Source organism: Meles meles, chromosome 7 (genome assembly GCF_922984935.1).
Source record: "Meles meles chromosome 7, mMelMel3.1 paternal haplotype, whole genome shotgun sequence".
NCBI lineage: Eukaryota > Metazoa > Chordata > Mammalia > Carnivora > Mustelidae > Meles > Meles meles.
The window spans coordinates 73,169,798-73,187,465 of record NC_060072.1 but is presented as its reverse complement, the minus strand read 5'-3'; the positions used below and the strand labels follow the sequence as shown (position 1 = coordinate 73,187,465).

The window sequence follows — 17,668 nt, the reverse complement described above, 5'->3', positions numbered from 1 at the left end:
GATTCTAGTTTTTGTTAATGACATTTGACTCTCTGTAAAAAAAAAAAAAAAAAGATTGAGAGGTGTTTAGCACTGGGCTGCAGTCTGTGGGTCTTCCCTCCTCAAACTTCCTTCCTCCTCTTTCCACTGTGTAAACTATCCCTCCCTGCCTGATTTTGCTTTCAGTCTCTATCTTGCACAGGCATTTTTACCAATAAGTGTTTTCACATCTAATCCTGTCTTGGTGTCTGCTTTTCAGAGAATGAATACTGAGAAAATATATATGAGATATGATCATTACCTCAAAGAACTCACAGTCTCACTGGAGGAAAGAACGTACATATTTTAAAAATACAAATAACTTGATGCGATGATTCCTATATTTGTAGTAGATATAGAGCATCTTGAGAATCCAGAAAAGAAAGTGATTGCTCTGTCTGGAGTAGATGAATGCACATTAAGGACAAACACAAGGAGGGGATGACTTCTAGGTTGGATCCCAAAGGAGCTATTAGGATGGCTGAGATAAGGGCAGTTCAGAAAGAGAGAGTAACATCAGCAAAGACACAGAGGAATGAAGTCTTTAATGTACTTAGGAAATAATGTACTTGTCCATTTCTGAGAAATGGCTTCACTGTTACTGTACTTCAAAACACACACACACATACACACACAGATCAGCAAAGCATACTTTGTTCAGAGCTGCCAATTTCAGGAGACCTTCTAAACTCAGTCCTCCCCCAAAATAAAGGAAGCATGAACCATAGTCATGGCTCCATGTCCCCTTTTCTGTCTATATTTATGATACAAATCATGTGCCAGGCACCTGACAGATCATTAGAGGAAGAGCTGCAGATTTAAATATAGGTGTGACAGGGGAGGAGTCAAGATGGCGGAGAAGTAGCAGCCTGAGACTACATCAGGTAGCAGGAGATCAGCTCGATAGCTTATCTAAACATTGCAAACACCTACAAATCCAACGGGAGAGCGAAGAGAAGAAGAACAGCAACTCTAGAAACAGAAAATCAACCACTTTCTGAAAGGTAGGACTGGCGGAGAAGTGAATCTAAAACGACGGGAAGATAGACCGCGGGGGGAGGGGCCGGCTCCCGGCAAGCGGCGGAGCAATGGAGCACAAAATCAGGACTTTTAAAAGTCTGTTCCACTGAGGGACATTGCTCCAGGGGCTAAACCAGGGTGAAGCCCACGCGGGGCCAGCGTGGCCCCAGGCCCTGCAGGGTCACAGAAGGATCGGGGGTGTCGGAGTGTCGGAGAGCTCGCAGGTATTAGAACGGAGAAGCCGGCTTCAGAGACAGAGCCAAGGACTAAACTCTCAGCTCCGGGTTACCTTGAACTGGTCACGGGCTGGGTGAGCTCGGAGCGCGGCTAGAGGCTGGGGATACGGGAGTGATTGGGTGCTGTCCTCTGGGGGCGCACTGAGGAGTGGGGCCCCAGGCTCTCGGCTCCTCCGGGCCGGAGACTAGGAGGCCGCCATTTTCATTCCCGTCCTCCGGAACTCTACGGAAAGCGTTCAGGGAACAGAAGCTCCCAAAAGCGAACCCGAGCCGATTACTTAGTCCGGCCGCCGGTAAGGTCAGTGCAATCCCGCCTCGGGCAAAGACACTTGAGAGTCACTACAACAGGCCCCTCCCCCAGAAGATCAACAAAATATCCAGCCAGGACGAAGTTCATCTATCAAGGAGAAAGCAGATTCAATTCCTAAGACAGCAGAGCAATTCCAGAGGAGGAGAAAGCAAAGCACGGAACTCATGGCTTTCTCCCCATGATTCTTTAGTCTTGCGGCTACTTCAATTTTTTTTTCTTTTTTCAATTTTTTTTTCTTTTTTCTTTTTTCTTCTTCTGCTAAATTTTTTTTAAACTTTTACCCTTTTCTTTTTTAACATTTTTTGACTAGTTCATCTAAATATATATATTTTTTCTTTCTTTTTTATATTTTTTATTTGTTTTATTTTTTAAATTTTTTTCTTTCTTTTTTTTTTTTTCTTTTTTTTTCAGAAGCTGTTTTTATCCCCTTTCTCCCCCCCACAATTTGGGGTCTCTTCTGATTTGGTTACAGCGCATTTTTCCGGGGTCTTTGCCACCCTTTTAGTAGTTTATTTGCTCCTTCATATTCTCTCATCTGGACAAAATGACAAGGCGGAAAAAATCACCACAAACAAAAGAACAAGAGACAGTACCGAAGGCTAGGGACCTAATCAACACAGACATGGGTAATATGTCAGATCAAGAGTTCAGAATGACGATTCTGAACATTCTAGCCGGGCTCGAAAAAGGCATGGAAGATATTAGAGAAACCCTCTCTGGAGATATTAAAGCCCTTTCTGGAGAAATTAAAGAACTAAAATCTAACCAAGTTGAAATCAAAAAAGCTATTAATGAGGTGCAATCAAAAATGGAGGCTCTCACTGCTAGGATAAATGAGGCAGAAGAAAGAATTAGTGATATAGAAGACCAAATGACAGAGAATAAGGAAGCCGAGCAAAAGAGGGACAAACAGCTACTGGACCATGAGGGGAGAATTCGAGAGATAAGTGACACCATAAGACGAAACAACATTAGAATAATTGGGATTCCAGAAGAAGAAGAAACAGAGAGGGGAGCAGAAGGTCTATTGGAGAGAATTATTGGAGAGAATTTCCCTAATATGGCAAAGGGAACAAGCATCAAAATCCAGGAGATGCAGAGAACCCCCCTCAAAGTCAACAAGAATAGGTCCACACCCCGTCACCTAATAGTAAAATTTACAAGTCTTAGTGACAAAGAGAAAATCCTGAAAGCAGCCCGAGAAAAGAAGTCTGTAACATACAATGGTAAAAATATTAGATTGGCGGCAGACTTATCCACAGAGACCTGGCAGGCCAGAAAGAGCTGGCATGATATATTCAGAGCACTCAACGAGAAAAACATGCAGCCAAGAATACTCTATCCAGCTAGGCTATCATTGAAAATAGAAGGAGAGATAAAAAGCTTCCAGGACAAACAAAAACTGAAAGAATTTGCAAACACCAAACCAGCTCTACAGGAAATATTGAAAGGGGTCCTCTAAGCAAAGAGAGAGCCTAAAAGTAGTAGATCAGAAAGGTACAGAGACAATATACAGTAACAGTCACCTTACAGGCTACTAATGGCACTAAATTCATATCTCTCAATAGTTACCCTGAATGTTAATGGGCTAAATGCCCCAATCAAAAGACACAGGGTATCAGAATGGATAAAAAAACAAAACCCATCAGTATGTTGCCTACAAGAAACTCATTTTAGACGCGAAGACACCTCCAGATTGAAAGTGAGGGGGTGGAAAACAATTTACCATGCTAATGGGCATCAGAAGAAAGCTGGGGTGGCAATCCTTATATCAGATCAATTAGATTTTAAGCCAAAGACTATAATAAGAGATGAGGAAGGACACTATATCGTACTCAAAGGGTCTGTCCAACAAGAAGATCTAACAATTTTAAATATCTATGCCCCTAACGTGGGAGCAGCCAACTATATCAACCAATTAATAACAAAATCAAAGAAACACATCAATAATAATACAATAATAGTAGGGGACTTTAACACTCCCCTCACTGAAATGGACAGATCATCCAAGCAAAAGATCAACAAGGAAATAAAGGCCTTAAATGACACACTGGACCAGATGGACATCACAGATATATTCAGAACATTTCATCCCAAAGCAACAGAATACACATTTTTCTCTAGTGCACATGGAACCTTCTCCAGAATAGATCACATCCTGGGTCACAAATCAGGTCTCAACCGGTATCAAAAGATTAGGATTATTCCCTGCATATTTTCAGACCACAATGCTCTGAAGCTAGAACTCAATCAGAAGAGGAAAGCTGGAAAGAACCCAAATACATGGAGACTAAACAGCATCCTTCTAAAGAATGAATGGGTTAACCAGGAAATTAAAGAAGAATTGAAAAAATTCATGGGGGCGCCTGGGTGGCTCAGTGGTTTAAGCCGCTGCCTTCGGCTCAGGTCATGATCTCAGGGTCCTGGGATCGAGTCCCGCATCGGGCTCTCTGCTCGGCAGGGAGCCTGCTTCCCTCTCACTCTCTCTGCCTGCCTCTCTGCCTACTTGTGATCTCTCTCTGTCAAATAAATAAATAAAATCTTTAAAAAAAAAAAAAAGAAAAGAAAAAATTCATGGAAACAAATGATAATGAAAACACAACAGTTCAAAATCTGTGGGACACAGCAAAGGCAGTCCTGAGAGGAAAATATATAGCGGTACAAGCCTTTCTCAAGAAACAAGAAAGGTCTCAAGTACACAACCTAACCCTACACGTAAAGGAGCTGGAGAAAGAACAAGAAAGAAACCCTAAACCCAACAGGAGAAGAGAAATCATAAAGATCAGAGCAGAAATCAATGAAATAGAAACCAAAAAAACAATAGAAAAAATCAATGAAACTAGGAGCTGGTTCTTTGAAAGAATCAATAAGATTGATAAACCCCTGGCCAGACTCATCAAAAAGAAGAGAGAAAGGACCCAAATCAATAAAATCATGAATGAAAGAGGAGAGATCACAACTAACACCAAAGAAATACAGACAATTATAAGAACATACTATGAGCAACTCTATGCCAACAAATTGGACAATCTGGAAGAAATGGATGCATTCCTAGAGACATATAAACTACCACAACTGAACCAGGAAGAAATAGAAAACCTGAACAGGCCCATAACCAGTAAGGAGATTGAAACAGTCATCAAAAATCTCCAAACAAACAAAAGCCCAGGGCCAGACGGCTTCCCAGGGGAATTCTACCAAACATTTAAAGAAGAACTAATTCCTATTCTCTTGAAACTGTTCCAAAAAATAGAAACGGAAGGAAAACTTCCAAACTCATTTTATGAGGCCAGCATCACCTTGATCCCAAAACCAGACAAGGATCCCACCAAAAAAGAGAACTACAGACCAATATCCTTGATGAACACAGATGCAAAAATTCTCACCAAAATACTAGCCAATAGGATTCAACAGTACATTAAAAGGATTATTCACCACGATCAAGTGGGATTTATTCCAGGGCTGCAGGGTTGGTTCAACATCCGCAAATCAATCAATGTGATAGAACACATTAATAAAAGAAAGAACAAGAACCATACGATACTCTCAATAGATGCTGAAAAAGCATTTGACAAAGTACAGCATCCCTTCCTGATCAAAACTCTTCAAAGTGTGGGGATAGAGGGCACATACCTCAATATTATCAAAGCCATCTATGAAAAACCCACCGCAAATATCATTCTCAATGGAGAAAAACTGAAAGCTTTTCCGTTAAGGTCAGGAACACGGCAGGGATGTCCATTATCACCACTGCTATTCAACATAGTACTAGAAGTCCTAGCCTCAGCAATCAGACAACAAAAAGAAATTAAAGGCATCCAAATTGGTAAAGAAGAAGTCAAACTATCACTCTTTGCAGATGATATGATACTATATGTGGAAAACCCAAAAGACTCCACTCCAAAACTGCTAGAACTTGTCCAGGAATTCAGTAAAGTGTCAGGATATAAAATCAATGCACAGAAATCAGTTGCATTTCTGTACACCAACAACAAGACTGAAGAAAGAGAAATTAAGGAGTCAATCCCATTTACAATTGTACCCAAAACTATAAGATACCTAGGAATAAACCTAACCAAAGAGACTAAGAATCTATACACAGAAAATTATAAAGTACTCATGAAAGAAATTGAGGAAGACACAAAAAAATGGAAAAATGTTCCATGCTCCTGGATTGGAAGAATAAATATTGTGAAAATGTCTATGCTACCTAAAGCAATCTGCACATTTAATGCAATCCCTATCAAAATACCATCCATTTTTTTCAAAGAAATGGAACAAATAATCCTAAAATTTATATGGAACCAGAAAAGACCTCGAATAGCCAAAGGAATATTGAAGAACAAAGCCAAAGTTGGTGGCATCACAATTCTGGACTTCAAGCTCTATTACAAAGCCGTCATCATCAAGACAGCATGGTACTGGCACAAAAACAGACACATAGATCAGTGGAACAGAATAGAGAGCCCAGAAATCGACCCTCAACTCTATGGTCAACTAATCTTCGACAAAGCAGGAAAGGATGTCCAATGGTAAAAAGACAGCCTCTTCAATAAATGGTGCTGGGAAAATTGGACAGCCACATGCAGAAAAATGAAATTGGACCACTTCCTTACACCACACACGAAAATAGACTCCAAATGGATGAAGGACCTCAATGTGAGAAAGGAATCCATCAAAATCCTTGAGGAGAATGCAGGCAGCAACCTCTTCGACCTCAGCCATAGCAACATCTTCCTAGGAACAACGGCAAAGGCAAGGGAAGCAAGGGCAAAAATGAACTATTGGGATTTCATCAAGATCAAAAGCTTTTGCACAGCAAAGGAAACAGTTAACAAAACCAAAAGACAACTGACAGAATGGGAGAAGATATTTGCAAACGACATATCAGATAAAGGGCTAGTATCCAAAATCTATAAGGAACTTAGCAAACTCAACACCCAAAGAACAAACAATCCAATCAAGAAATGGGCAGAGGACATGAACAGACATTTCTGCAAAGAAGACATCCAGATGGCCAACAGACACATGAAAAAGTGCTCCACGTCACTCGGCATCAGGGAAATACAAATCAAAACCACAATGAGATATCACCTCACACCAGTCAGAATGGCTAAAATTAACAAGTCAGGAAATGACAGATGCTGGCGAGGATGTGGAGAAAGGGGAATCCTCCTCCACTGTTGGTGGGAATGCAAGCTGGTGCAACCACTCTGGAAAACAGCATGGAGGTTCCTCAAAATGTTGAAAATAGAACTACCCTATGACCCAGCAATTGCACTACTGGGTATTTACCCTAAAGATACAAACATAGTGATCCGAAGGGGCACGTGTACCCGTATGTTTATAGCAGCAATGTCTACAATAGCCAGACTATGGAAAGAACCTAGATGTCCATCAACAGATGACTGGATAAAGAAGAAGTGGTATATATACACAATGGAATACTATGCAGCCATCAAAAGAAATGAAATCATGCCATTTGCGACGACGTGGATGGAACTAGAGCGTATCATGCTTAGTGAAATAAGTCAATCGGAGAAAGACAACTATCATATGATCTCCCTGATATGAGGACATGGAGAAGCAACATGGGGGGGTAGGGGGATAGGAGAAGAGTAAATGAAACAAGATGGGATTGGGAGGGAGACAAACCATAAATGACTCTTAATCTCACAAAAACAAACTGGGGGTTGCTGGGGGGAGGTGGGATTGGGAGAGGGGGAGCGGGCTATGGACATTGGGGAGGGGAGGCGATCCATAAGAGACTATGTACTCTGAAAAACAACCTGAGGGTTTTGAAGGGTCAGGGGTGGGAGGTTGGGGCAACCTGAGGGTTTTGAAGGGTCAGGGGTGGGAGGTTGGGGGAACAGGTGGTGGGTAATGGGGAGGGCACGTTTTGCATGGAGCACTGGGTGTTGTGCAAAAAGAATGAATACTGTTACACTGAAAAAATAAATAAAATTTAAAAAAAAGAAAAAAAAATATAGGTGTGACAAAGTTCTGTAAAACAGAAAGCAACAGGAAAATAATAGACTTTCTTTCCATTACTATTTCCTTTCCAAGAGAAAAAAAAATTGACAAGGACTGGTCTAAACTACATGAAAATGAGATCAAATTAGTGCTGATACACTCTGAAGGGAGGTAAGTTTCTGCAGATCCAGTCGTGGGGGAAAATGTGAAGGATGATGCACCCTTGAGAGATATGTCCCTGCATTTCCAGGGGAAAATGTGTAGCCTATTACAGGATGTGTGCTGGGAGTAAAAATTTTGGAAATGTAGAAACACAAATGAGAAAATAAAAGTCACCCATAATTCTATGTCACAGGGAAATGTACACAAATATGTGTGTATGTATGTATGTACACATGCGTGTGTGGAGAACATGTTTAAAATGGATGGGATAACACCACAAGGGACATTTTATAAACAGCTTGTTATCGGGTGCCTGGGTGGCTCAGTGGGTTAAACCTCTGCCTTTGGCTCAGGTCATGATCTCAGGATCCTGGGGATAAGCCCCACATCAGACTCTCTGCTCAGCAGGGAACTTGCTTCCCCCTCTCTCTCTCTGCTTGCCTCTCTCCTACTTGTAATCTCTCTCTCTCTAACATATAAATAAAGTCTTAAAAAAAAAAAGTCAGCTTGTATCATTTAGTTCTGTACTAGGAGCTATTGTTATCTACCATCATGAAAATTTTCCCTGCCCTGATTTCTGAGATATTTTTCTCTTCTAATTCTTGCTCCTTTCTTGCACTGATTTTTCCTCCTCTAATCTCCTCTTAAATCTTGAGACTCTCTTGGATCCACACTTTTCTTTTCTCATTCAGTCTGGTCTTTCAGCATGGCAGGGTCATCATTCCCCGGCATCCCCCGCTGCCCCTCCACTGATAGTTCCCTTCATGAATGTCTTATGTTTTCTAAGTACCCATGAAACATCTTAACTTGAATAACTCACATAAAACTCAAACACAATCTACCAAGAACTGAACTCAATTCTTGATGCGATCCTCAAGCCAACTCTGATAAAGCCTTTTCTTAGTTTTTAGATAGTACTGACTAAATACTGAAGCCTGAAGGTTATCATCCTTGCCTTCGCCCTCTTTTTCAATCCCAATGACCTTTGGTTACAAAGTATGATCTTTTCTATATGCAGCTGCCTCTCCCATTATTCTGTTGTTTCTAGCACTTCTGGCATGACCTTTGTAAGGGTCCCTTATCATCTCTCACCTGTTCTGTGGCAGAGGGTCCCTAACTTGTCTCCCTCCACCACATCTACTCATGCCTATACCGAATACTAAATGCAGCAGGAGGAATTAATTTCAAATAGACTATTTTTTTCCAAGAGATTTTGCGGGGAAGAATAGAAAGGACCAAAACATTCAAAAACATCAAGAGGAGACCAGGTTAAAGCAAAGTTTGTTTGCTTTGTAATGTGAGAAAAAAAAATTTTTAAAGATTTTATTTATTTATTTGAGAGAGAGAGCATGAAGTGGGGGAGGGTCAGAGGGAGAAGCAGACTCCCCGCTGAGCAGGAAGCCCAATGCGGGACTGGATCCTGGGACTCCGGGATCATGACCTGAGCCGAAGGCAGTCCCTTAACCAACTGGGCCACACAGGTGTCCCTCTAATGCGAGAAAATTTAAAGAATATTGGTAGACAGTAAGGGAAGGAGCTAGTAAACCTGCAGTATAATGGAAGGTTAACAGGGTAAGTTTCCCAAGAATGTCAGAGGGAATGAGATCCCAGAGCAATCCTCAGAACCCAAAGGAAAAGAAGTGAGAATAGGTAAAAGATCTATATTTGAGGGGCACCTAAGGAGTTTGTACACTGAATTCTCAGGTCATCTGCTAAAGGTGAAAGAAAGAAGAAAAAGTGGGACCTTTGAAAAGATTGGCAAAAGCTTGTGACAACCCGATCTTAAGTACTGCTGAATGGGATTGAGTAGAGATAAGCAACTGTCTGTTTACATGTTCACCATTATGCCCACACCTAGCACTATGCCTGAGCATAGTACCCCCTCAGTACACACCTGAGAGACTAAGCTCCACAAGAGCAGAAATCAGGTCTTATTCATACAACTCACATTGTGCTTAATCATTTAGAAACTCAAGTGTCAACATAATGAATTGGTCTATAGAAAATTCCATAAAAATACCATGAGCCACACTGTCTGAAATTGGAAGCTTCTCGTATTATCCCCTTAAAGTTGAACTTTATTAAGAAGAAGCAAAGACAATTCATTTTCATTTCAGGTATTCATTAAATTCTTAGTGAATCTAAAAAACAATTCTTAGAATATGTTTGTATCATTAAAAATTAAACAATTTTCCTATTCTTACTGTTGATATTGTACAATCTTACAAATGATACTAAAATAGTCATTATCTTTTATATTTTAATTACCCAAAACAGGAAACAGAATTAATTTTTTTAGAAATATCATTTGAAATCTTTCTGAAAGGTATCAAAACAAATACAGGAGTCTTCTGATAAATTCTGAAAAAAGTATATACTAAGTCATTTTGAAGTGCCTTACGTAAACAATTAGTTCTACCTTGACTCTGTCTGTGCGGCTGTTGAAAAGTCCGATCCGTCTAATGGTGCTGAGGATGGGATCAGTGGAGTCATCAATCATGTTGTGAGTGGTCACTGGAGGCAAAGACTGTCGCTGAAGTCATAGACGAAAGAAAATGTCAATTGTGGGATGAATTAATAAGTGTGACTAATTTCAACAATAGGTCATTGGCAACATGTCATCCAACCTTTATGCCTACCATCTTTTGGAGACATTTTAATGATGATGACTAAGTTTTGTGCAGGTTTCAGAAAAAGGCAAAGGCTTGAAGAACTTCCTTTGGGAATTATGAACACATGATATTTCTGTTTCTCACCTGCGGCCACTACATGAAAGGCCTAGACTTCTTGACCACTCTTAAGGCCTGTTTGGAATGAAGGTGTCCTGAAGTTGTGACTCAAGATTAACTCCTTTCCTGGATCCTTCTAGCAGGCCTGTCCTCTGATGGTACCTGATGCCTCACTGTTATGACAAGATGTTGGTGCATGCCTATCTTCCATTTTTACGAAAAGTCCTCTCAGCTGAGAAACATTCACCTTTTCTTGATCATGACTCAAAATGCTATGCTTTTCAAAGATTGTAGGGACTATTTTGTTGTCATTGCAATATACAGTTTTTCAAATGGATGTATGGGTTCCGAAGGAATTTTCAAGTGGATACAAGATAAATTCATGAAATTTTTTAAAAGAGCACTGAAAAGCACCCCCAAAAAACAAGTAAAGTTCTCATTTAGGTAAATGCATAAGAAAGATTTTCTAGCTGCTGGGTTTATACATTTCCCAAACTAGCCCATTCCAATAAGTTAAAATATTGATCTAAATTGATTTTAACAATCTTGGGAATGTTGGGCACTCTTTTCTTCACTACCTGAGTTGAGAAGATGGCTCTTTTCATAATTGTTACATCATCTCGATCCAAAATATTATTCATGTCAGGAATTTCTCCTCTGTGGGGCAAAATAATATTAATAAGAAAAATAAAAATAACTGGCACAAATTCAATGTCTCCATGAGTCAGATAGTGTTCTAAGCACTTTAAAAATAAATATAAGGCAAACATGGTTTCCTGATGACACTCAAAGACAAATTCCCAGAGCATGAAGAAGTTTGATAAAAGAATAATTTTGATAGAAGAAAGTTAAAATTCCTTTTTAAATTTTTTTAATTGTAACTTCTTTTTAAAAAAGATTTTATTTATTTGACAGAGATTGATAGTGAGAACAGGATCACAAGCGGGGGGGGTGGTAGTGGGAGAGGAAAAGCAGACAGGATTCTGGGATCATGACCTGAGCCAAAGGCCAATGCTTAAGGACTGAGCCACCCAGATGTCCCTTAAAACTCATTTTTAAAGCATTAATGTTGACCATCAGGAGGACACTTTCATCATATTTGGCTACTCTTGAGTATGTTCACAAGTGGCCATAACTGTCCATCTATAATTTGATATTTTTACTGGTAAAAGGAAATGATGCATGCCTGCCACAATCAGGAAACAACCAGCTTTCTCTTCATATTCTAATAAAATCCATATATTTTATATATATTATTATTATTTTATAATATATTTTGATTTGATTTAATTATTTAGAATTTTTAATACATTTATATATTTCATTTATTTTATTATGTATTTAAATGTTTATTATTCATTAAGTAAATATAGGTTACTTAACATTACTTAATATTAACAAATATTTTAACTTAGTATATAAATAAATATAGGTATTTAATATATAAAGTCAATATATATTTTGACTTATAAGTTTTACAAAATCTCCATCAGTTTCACTTGGACATATTAACCCCTAATGAGAGTCCCATTGAATTAGAACCTAATTTGCCTATGTGAATATGTTGGCGTTTGTGCAACCCATTTATAAGTATTTGTCAGACGATGGATAAAACAAAACCCATTCCCATAATATAATACATATTCAAAGGCTAATAATTCCTTTTTATTCAGAACAAAAGAAATACATGATAGTGTATAAGTTGTTAAATTTCAATAATGAAGCCCTAACATATTTGAAGTGTTAAATAGTCTCAGCACCTACCTTAACAATGCATCATAGAGTTTTTTCCCAAAATTTTCCTTCACAGAATGTGCAATGTCCCTGTATGAATTGGAAGATTTATAAATTAAACATTGTTGCAATTTAAAATCTGTTTGCCGTGACCATGCTGATGTTTTGTCAGTGTATCCTTCGACATTAACAGGTTTCTTTTGTGGAAACCTGTTTTTCCTAGTTGCCCATTTAGCTTGAGTTCAGACCTCCAGAGCTGAGGCAGCAGAACATCCTGAGCCCCCGACAGAGCTTAACATTTTTTTGCCTGATGATACTCAGGCCAGGGTGAAGGGCAGGGTGGGGTAGTGGATGGAAATATAGATGTAACAAGATGGCAAATTCATTGGTGATTGTTGAATGTGTGCTATGGGCATGGAGGGGGTCATTATACTAAACGTCTTTACTTTAGCTTTCATTTTAAAATTTTCACAATAAAATTAAAAATAAATTCAACCTATCTTTAAATATTTCCACAGAGTTTTTAATCCTTCCATGGTGGCTCATTCCAATGTTTTTATAGTAACACAGTTTGATAGGCACTACATAATCTGACATAGTAGTCTATGAGAAGAGAACCAAGCAGCACTTATGCTATAATAATCTTTTTTTAAAAGATTTTTTATTTATTCATTTGTGAGAGAGCAGAAACAGAGGGGGAGGGTCAGAGGGAGAGGGAGAAGTAGACTCCCTGCTGAGCAGTGACTGCCCCCCCCCCACCCAACGTGGAGGGTTGATCCCAGAACCCCAGGATCATGACCTGAGCCAAGGGCAGAAGCTCAACTGACTGAGCAACCCAGGTACCCTTTGTGCTATAATAATGGTTTTTTTTTTTAAATATTTTATTTATTTATTTGACAGAGAGAGAGAGTGAGAGAGGGAACACAAGCACTCTTGTGTTCTTGAGTGGGAGTGGGAGAGGGAGTGGGAGTGGGAGAGGGAGTGGGAGAGGGAGAACCAGGCTTTCCGCAGAGCAGGGAGCCCCGATGCGGGGCTTGATCCGAGGACCTTGGGACCATGAGCTGAGCCAAAGGCAGACGCTTAACAACTTAGCCACCCAGGTGCCCATGTGTTATAGTAATTATATCTTAAAGAAAAAAGTTTAAGGACATAAATCAGAAATTACGCATGTTAAAAAAATCTGTTGGCACTTATTGCTTGAGAGCATTTACAAGGCATGAGATTACCATAGCTGTTTCCGTACTGCTTGGCCTTTCAGCGTTTCCACATTGAAATTATTTGTCTTGGCAGGCATGATGAAAAACACCACCACTGTGACATCACTTTTATGCATCTAGTGGGGGATTAGGAAACACAACAAGTCAACTACCAAAGGTAAAAGGAAACATCAACAGATGGACCTTAAACTTAAAAAAAAGTGTTTTAAATTATCTTTAAATAAAAACAATATTTATGATTTACAGAGAAATTAAACCCACCTTCCTGAAGCTTTACTCAGAAATATTAATTTAAATCTGGTTTTTAGTCTTGATCTTTTGATTAACAATTTGAAAATTCATACATAAAATATTTTCCTTAAGCAGGTAAAATACATAGCAATTGCTAGTGGTATCACAGTGCTTTTTTGGTGTTAAGAAAAAGGTCACATGAATGTGAGTTAATGTTACAAAGCCAAAATTAGTTCTTTAAAATTTCAGATTGGAAAATTTATAGGGATTTAGTTTTGTTTCATTTTCTTTTTTCTAGTTTACTCACAATAATTTGCACAAATAGATGACTTACACTTTTCCTTTAAAAGTCTTGTCATAATGCTGCATTTTGTTTTTCTGGTCCTAAAGCACAGGAACAAGCATATGCCCAGCCCGTCTGGTGGCAGGCAGTTCCGGATGCTTTAAAAGCTTAACTTAACCCAAGCCTCATAATATCCATGCACAGGAGCTAGCATGCTCTTCATTTTACTAACTGAAAGAGTGGTGTGAGTGCTTCAATTGTCTGAGTTCCTATAACAGATCATTGGCAAAGCTAAGATTCAAACTGGTGTTTTTTTATTCTATACTGTTTTCTCTTCCTCTTCCCTAGCACATCTCAGAAGGAAATGACATACCCAAACAGCTATGAGAGTGGAAGCATAAACTTACTTAAAACAGCGCACATACGTATTTTCATGTGTTCTGGAAATGACTATCTCCTAAGTGTGGGCACTCATACTTTGTGGCCCCTCAGAGGCCTGACAGTCTGTTAAGATAATCTGTGGAAGTCAGAGACTAGGAAACTCACTCCAGAGTAGCCAACATGTTATGAAAAAATAAATATACTATATGAAAGAGAATGCTTTCTTTTAATTTCTTCAAGTAATTGTAATGATCTTTGATATCTAGAATAGTAATTGGCCTTTGCTTCATACTTAAAGTGATTATTTAATAAATGTATAGAAAAATTGATTAATAATATCCCTAAACATGATACATGTTTAATATAACTTTGAGTCCATCTATAAAGCTTGTTGAATAGATACATACCAGAAATATTATGGAATAAGATTACTCCAGCCTATTCTAGAATACTCTCTATGGTCTTCAGTCTTATTTTACAGAGTTGGGTTTTATTAATTATTATTTCCTTATTAAGTGGTATCAGTAAATCCTTCAGGATACTTGGTAAGATGTCTGCTCTAAAGCAAAAATAAGTCTATGTCCAAGGGAAAAAAAATTAACTGGAGAACAGTACAAGCTCAGGAAAGTTTAGGTTGTCTTGGTATCTCAGTAGGATTGAAATTCTACACTGGTCTCCTATAGCTTACTGTTATTTATTCTATATTTTTACATGATAGGATTAGAATATAATTTAATCACTAGCTATTACATGGTACCATTTTGTATAGCTCCTTCTATTGGCACAGGTTTTATTGATGGCTTAATTGGAACCTATATCAAGTCCCACCTTCCTGAACAAAAATTGATGGATTCCACATGGAAGTGGGAACCTCTTTTCCCCTCCTTGTTTCCATGATGTGGGACATCTCCTGGTTTCATAGTTCAAACCTTAATCTCAGGGAGGACGTGTGGCTGGTGAGTAGGGAGAGGAATAGCATTTGTGTGTGCTTTCCCTCTTATACAGAAAACAACTGCTTGGTTGCCTGCAGTGTGGTGCAGGTTCCTCTGCAGGCCTTCTTTGATTGGGGGAGCACAGCAATGAGATGAGCTAGCCAGGTCTACCAGCAGGTTCAATATCAGGAAGCCTATGGGTGTCCTTTAACAAACTACATCTCCCATTACGTCTTTATTGGTTTTTAAAATGGTGAATCTTGTTCTCCATTTGCTTGATTTCTTCATATGTATCTCTCAACTGGTTAACTCTTGGGACAGGAGAAGGAATGTTATAATGTCATCTTAAAACCGAACACAATAAACTCATGGCTCTCTTAAAAAATACCTGATAACATAGACAGATACACGAGTGGACAAAGTGGTGATCCCAATATGTAACTTGAAAGGCTGGAGCTGTTCTTAGAAGAAGGTTGTCATTTTAAGTATTCACAATCATATATCTGTTAGAAACTTCTTAAGTAGCCAGAAAGTTCTGTACTTCCCACAGAAGGAAGTCCTCCTGTAAAAGTATTGCACAGTGTTCTATAGCATTCTTACCCTCAGCAGAAAATTTAGCCTGGATAAGGCTTCTAGAAAGATGTCAGCTCCTTTGTTTGAAAACTCATATCTCCCAGCAATGAAAAGGAACAAAGTCTTTTCAAGATCGAAGTCCAGATGACTAAAACAAAACAAAACAGTTTCAAATGAAATAAGGCAACAGCAACAAAATGTACAAACGAATTCTGTTAAAGTTCAAAGGGGGCTGCGAAAGATAAACATTTACTATAACAATTTTGTTTTCTCTATGCCATAGGCTTTTTTAAATAAAGAAGAGCATACCCATAGAAATGACCTCGAACAAAATCTTGGATCCTGGCCTTGTACATGGCATGTAGATTTTGAAACTCATGCACTGCTGAAAATTTCTTAACATTTAAGCCATTTGGAGTAATTACATCTGGAAAAGCAAAAAAAAATCATCACAAAAATCTTTTGAGAGAGGGTACCATTGTAGCAAAATAGTGTGCTTTAATATATTAAACTTAAAAATAAATAAATTAATTAATTAACTAAATTAGACATTCCTTAACATTTCTAGTTTCTATCATACAACTAAAAATTCATAAAACATCACAATAAATTGCCAAAATAGGAAATTAGGGGTGTGTGACCAAAATAACATTACTAGTACAACAAAATATCTAATTAAAAGCACAAATAATGAGTGCGATAGTTTTCAAGTTTTGGTGGCTTACTATTGCCCTAAATGCTCAAAACGCTTTAAAATATAACTCATCTAATCCTTGCAAGAAACAATGGGGTAGATGTTCTTATCTGCATTTTCAGACGCCTAAACAGGCCCAGAGCTGTTAAGGAATCTGTCAGAGAACACAAATACCGGTAGGAGTAGAATCCCATGCAGTCTGCCTCCACATGTTGTGTCTCTAGCCATGGTGTGCATGAAACTACCTCCTAGCATCTTGTTTGGCCAAGTGTGTGAAAAATGTTCTATCTGGAAAATTGGAAAGGCAGTCCTTTATTTCTAATTCCCAGAAGATTTTACACAAGCAGGAAGACATTTTTGGTTTTCCAGAATAATCAGCCTGTAATAAGACAGAGACTCCTCAGGGTACAAGATGTGAACTACCTAGTGACTTGAATACATGGGTTGCTGCAAAAACAAATGAAATTCAAAAAAAGAAGCTATGTCCAAAAAAATTTAACACATGGCAATGGGCATTTTTACAATGGAGATTTGAGCTAGAATTGTAAGTGTGCCATTATTTCAAAGGATATTTTAGAGTTAACAAGCTATCTTTTGAAATGGTTCCAGAAAATCAACCCAGGCTTCCTGGTCATAGCAATAGCAAACTGCCGATTCTTCTGATTTTTTACTAAGTAACTGGGCAAATTCTATACTCCACAGCAGAGTCAATTTTAGGTTGCCAAAGTTTCTAGTGAAAACCCTCATGTGAATGATTCCTATAGGACAGTAGACAATCCCCTCTTACAATGTATTTCCCTTTCCATAACATTATATAGTGCTTTGTTCTAGACTCTAGTGTATTTGACAAATATTAGCTTCATTTTTATAAAATCATATAAAGTAACTTATTTTGCTATCCACATTTTATAGGAGAAGAATCTAGCGTATAGAGAGGTTAAGTTATTTGCCCAAGATCAAGTAATTACAAAGTAAGAGAGGTAGGATTTAAAACCAAGGCAGCCTGGAGGTACCTGGATGGCTCAGTTGGCTAAACTTTGGACTCTTAATTTCCTTCAGGTCTAGAACTCAAGGTCATGAGATTGAGCACTGTGTCAGATTCCATTCTCAGCTCAGAGTTGACTTGAGAGTCTCTCTCTCCTTCTACCGCTCCCCACACCCCATGTACTCTCTTT

At 38.6% G+C, this 17,668-nt stretch overlaps 1 protein-coding gene across 1 annotated transcript in view; it reads right to left on the bottom strand.

Annotated features, from left to right (window-relative positions):
- GYS2 (glycogen synthase 2) overlaps positions 1-17,668 on the bottom strand; it is a 56,664-nt gene that overhangs the window by 14,676 nt on the left and 24,320 nt on the right. The window contains exons 6-11 of the mRNA XM_046013832.1: positions 16,109-16,226; positions 15,827-15,947; positions 13,409-13,515; positions 12,213-12,272; positions 11,027-11,105; positions 10,139-10,252 (exon numbers count right to left, since the gene is read on the bottom strand). Coding sequence (XP_045869788.1) covers positions 10,139-10,252; positions 11,027-11,105; positions 12,213-12,272; positions 13,409-13,515; positions 15,827-15,947; positions 16,109-16,226 — 599 coding nt within the window. The remainder of the gene's footprint in view (positions 1-10,138; positions 10,253-11,026; positions 11,106-12,212; positions 12,273-13,408; positions 13,516-15,826; positions 15,948-16,108; positions 16,227-17,668) is intronic.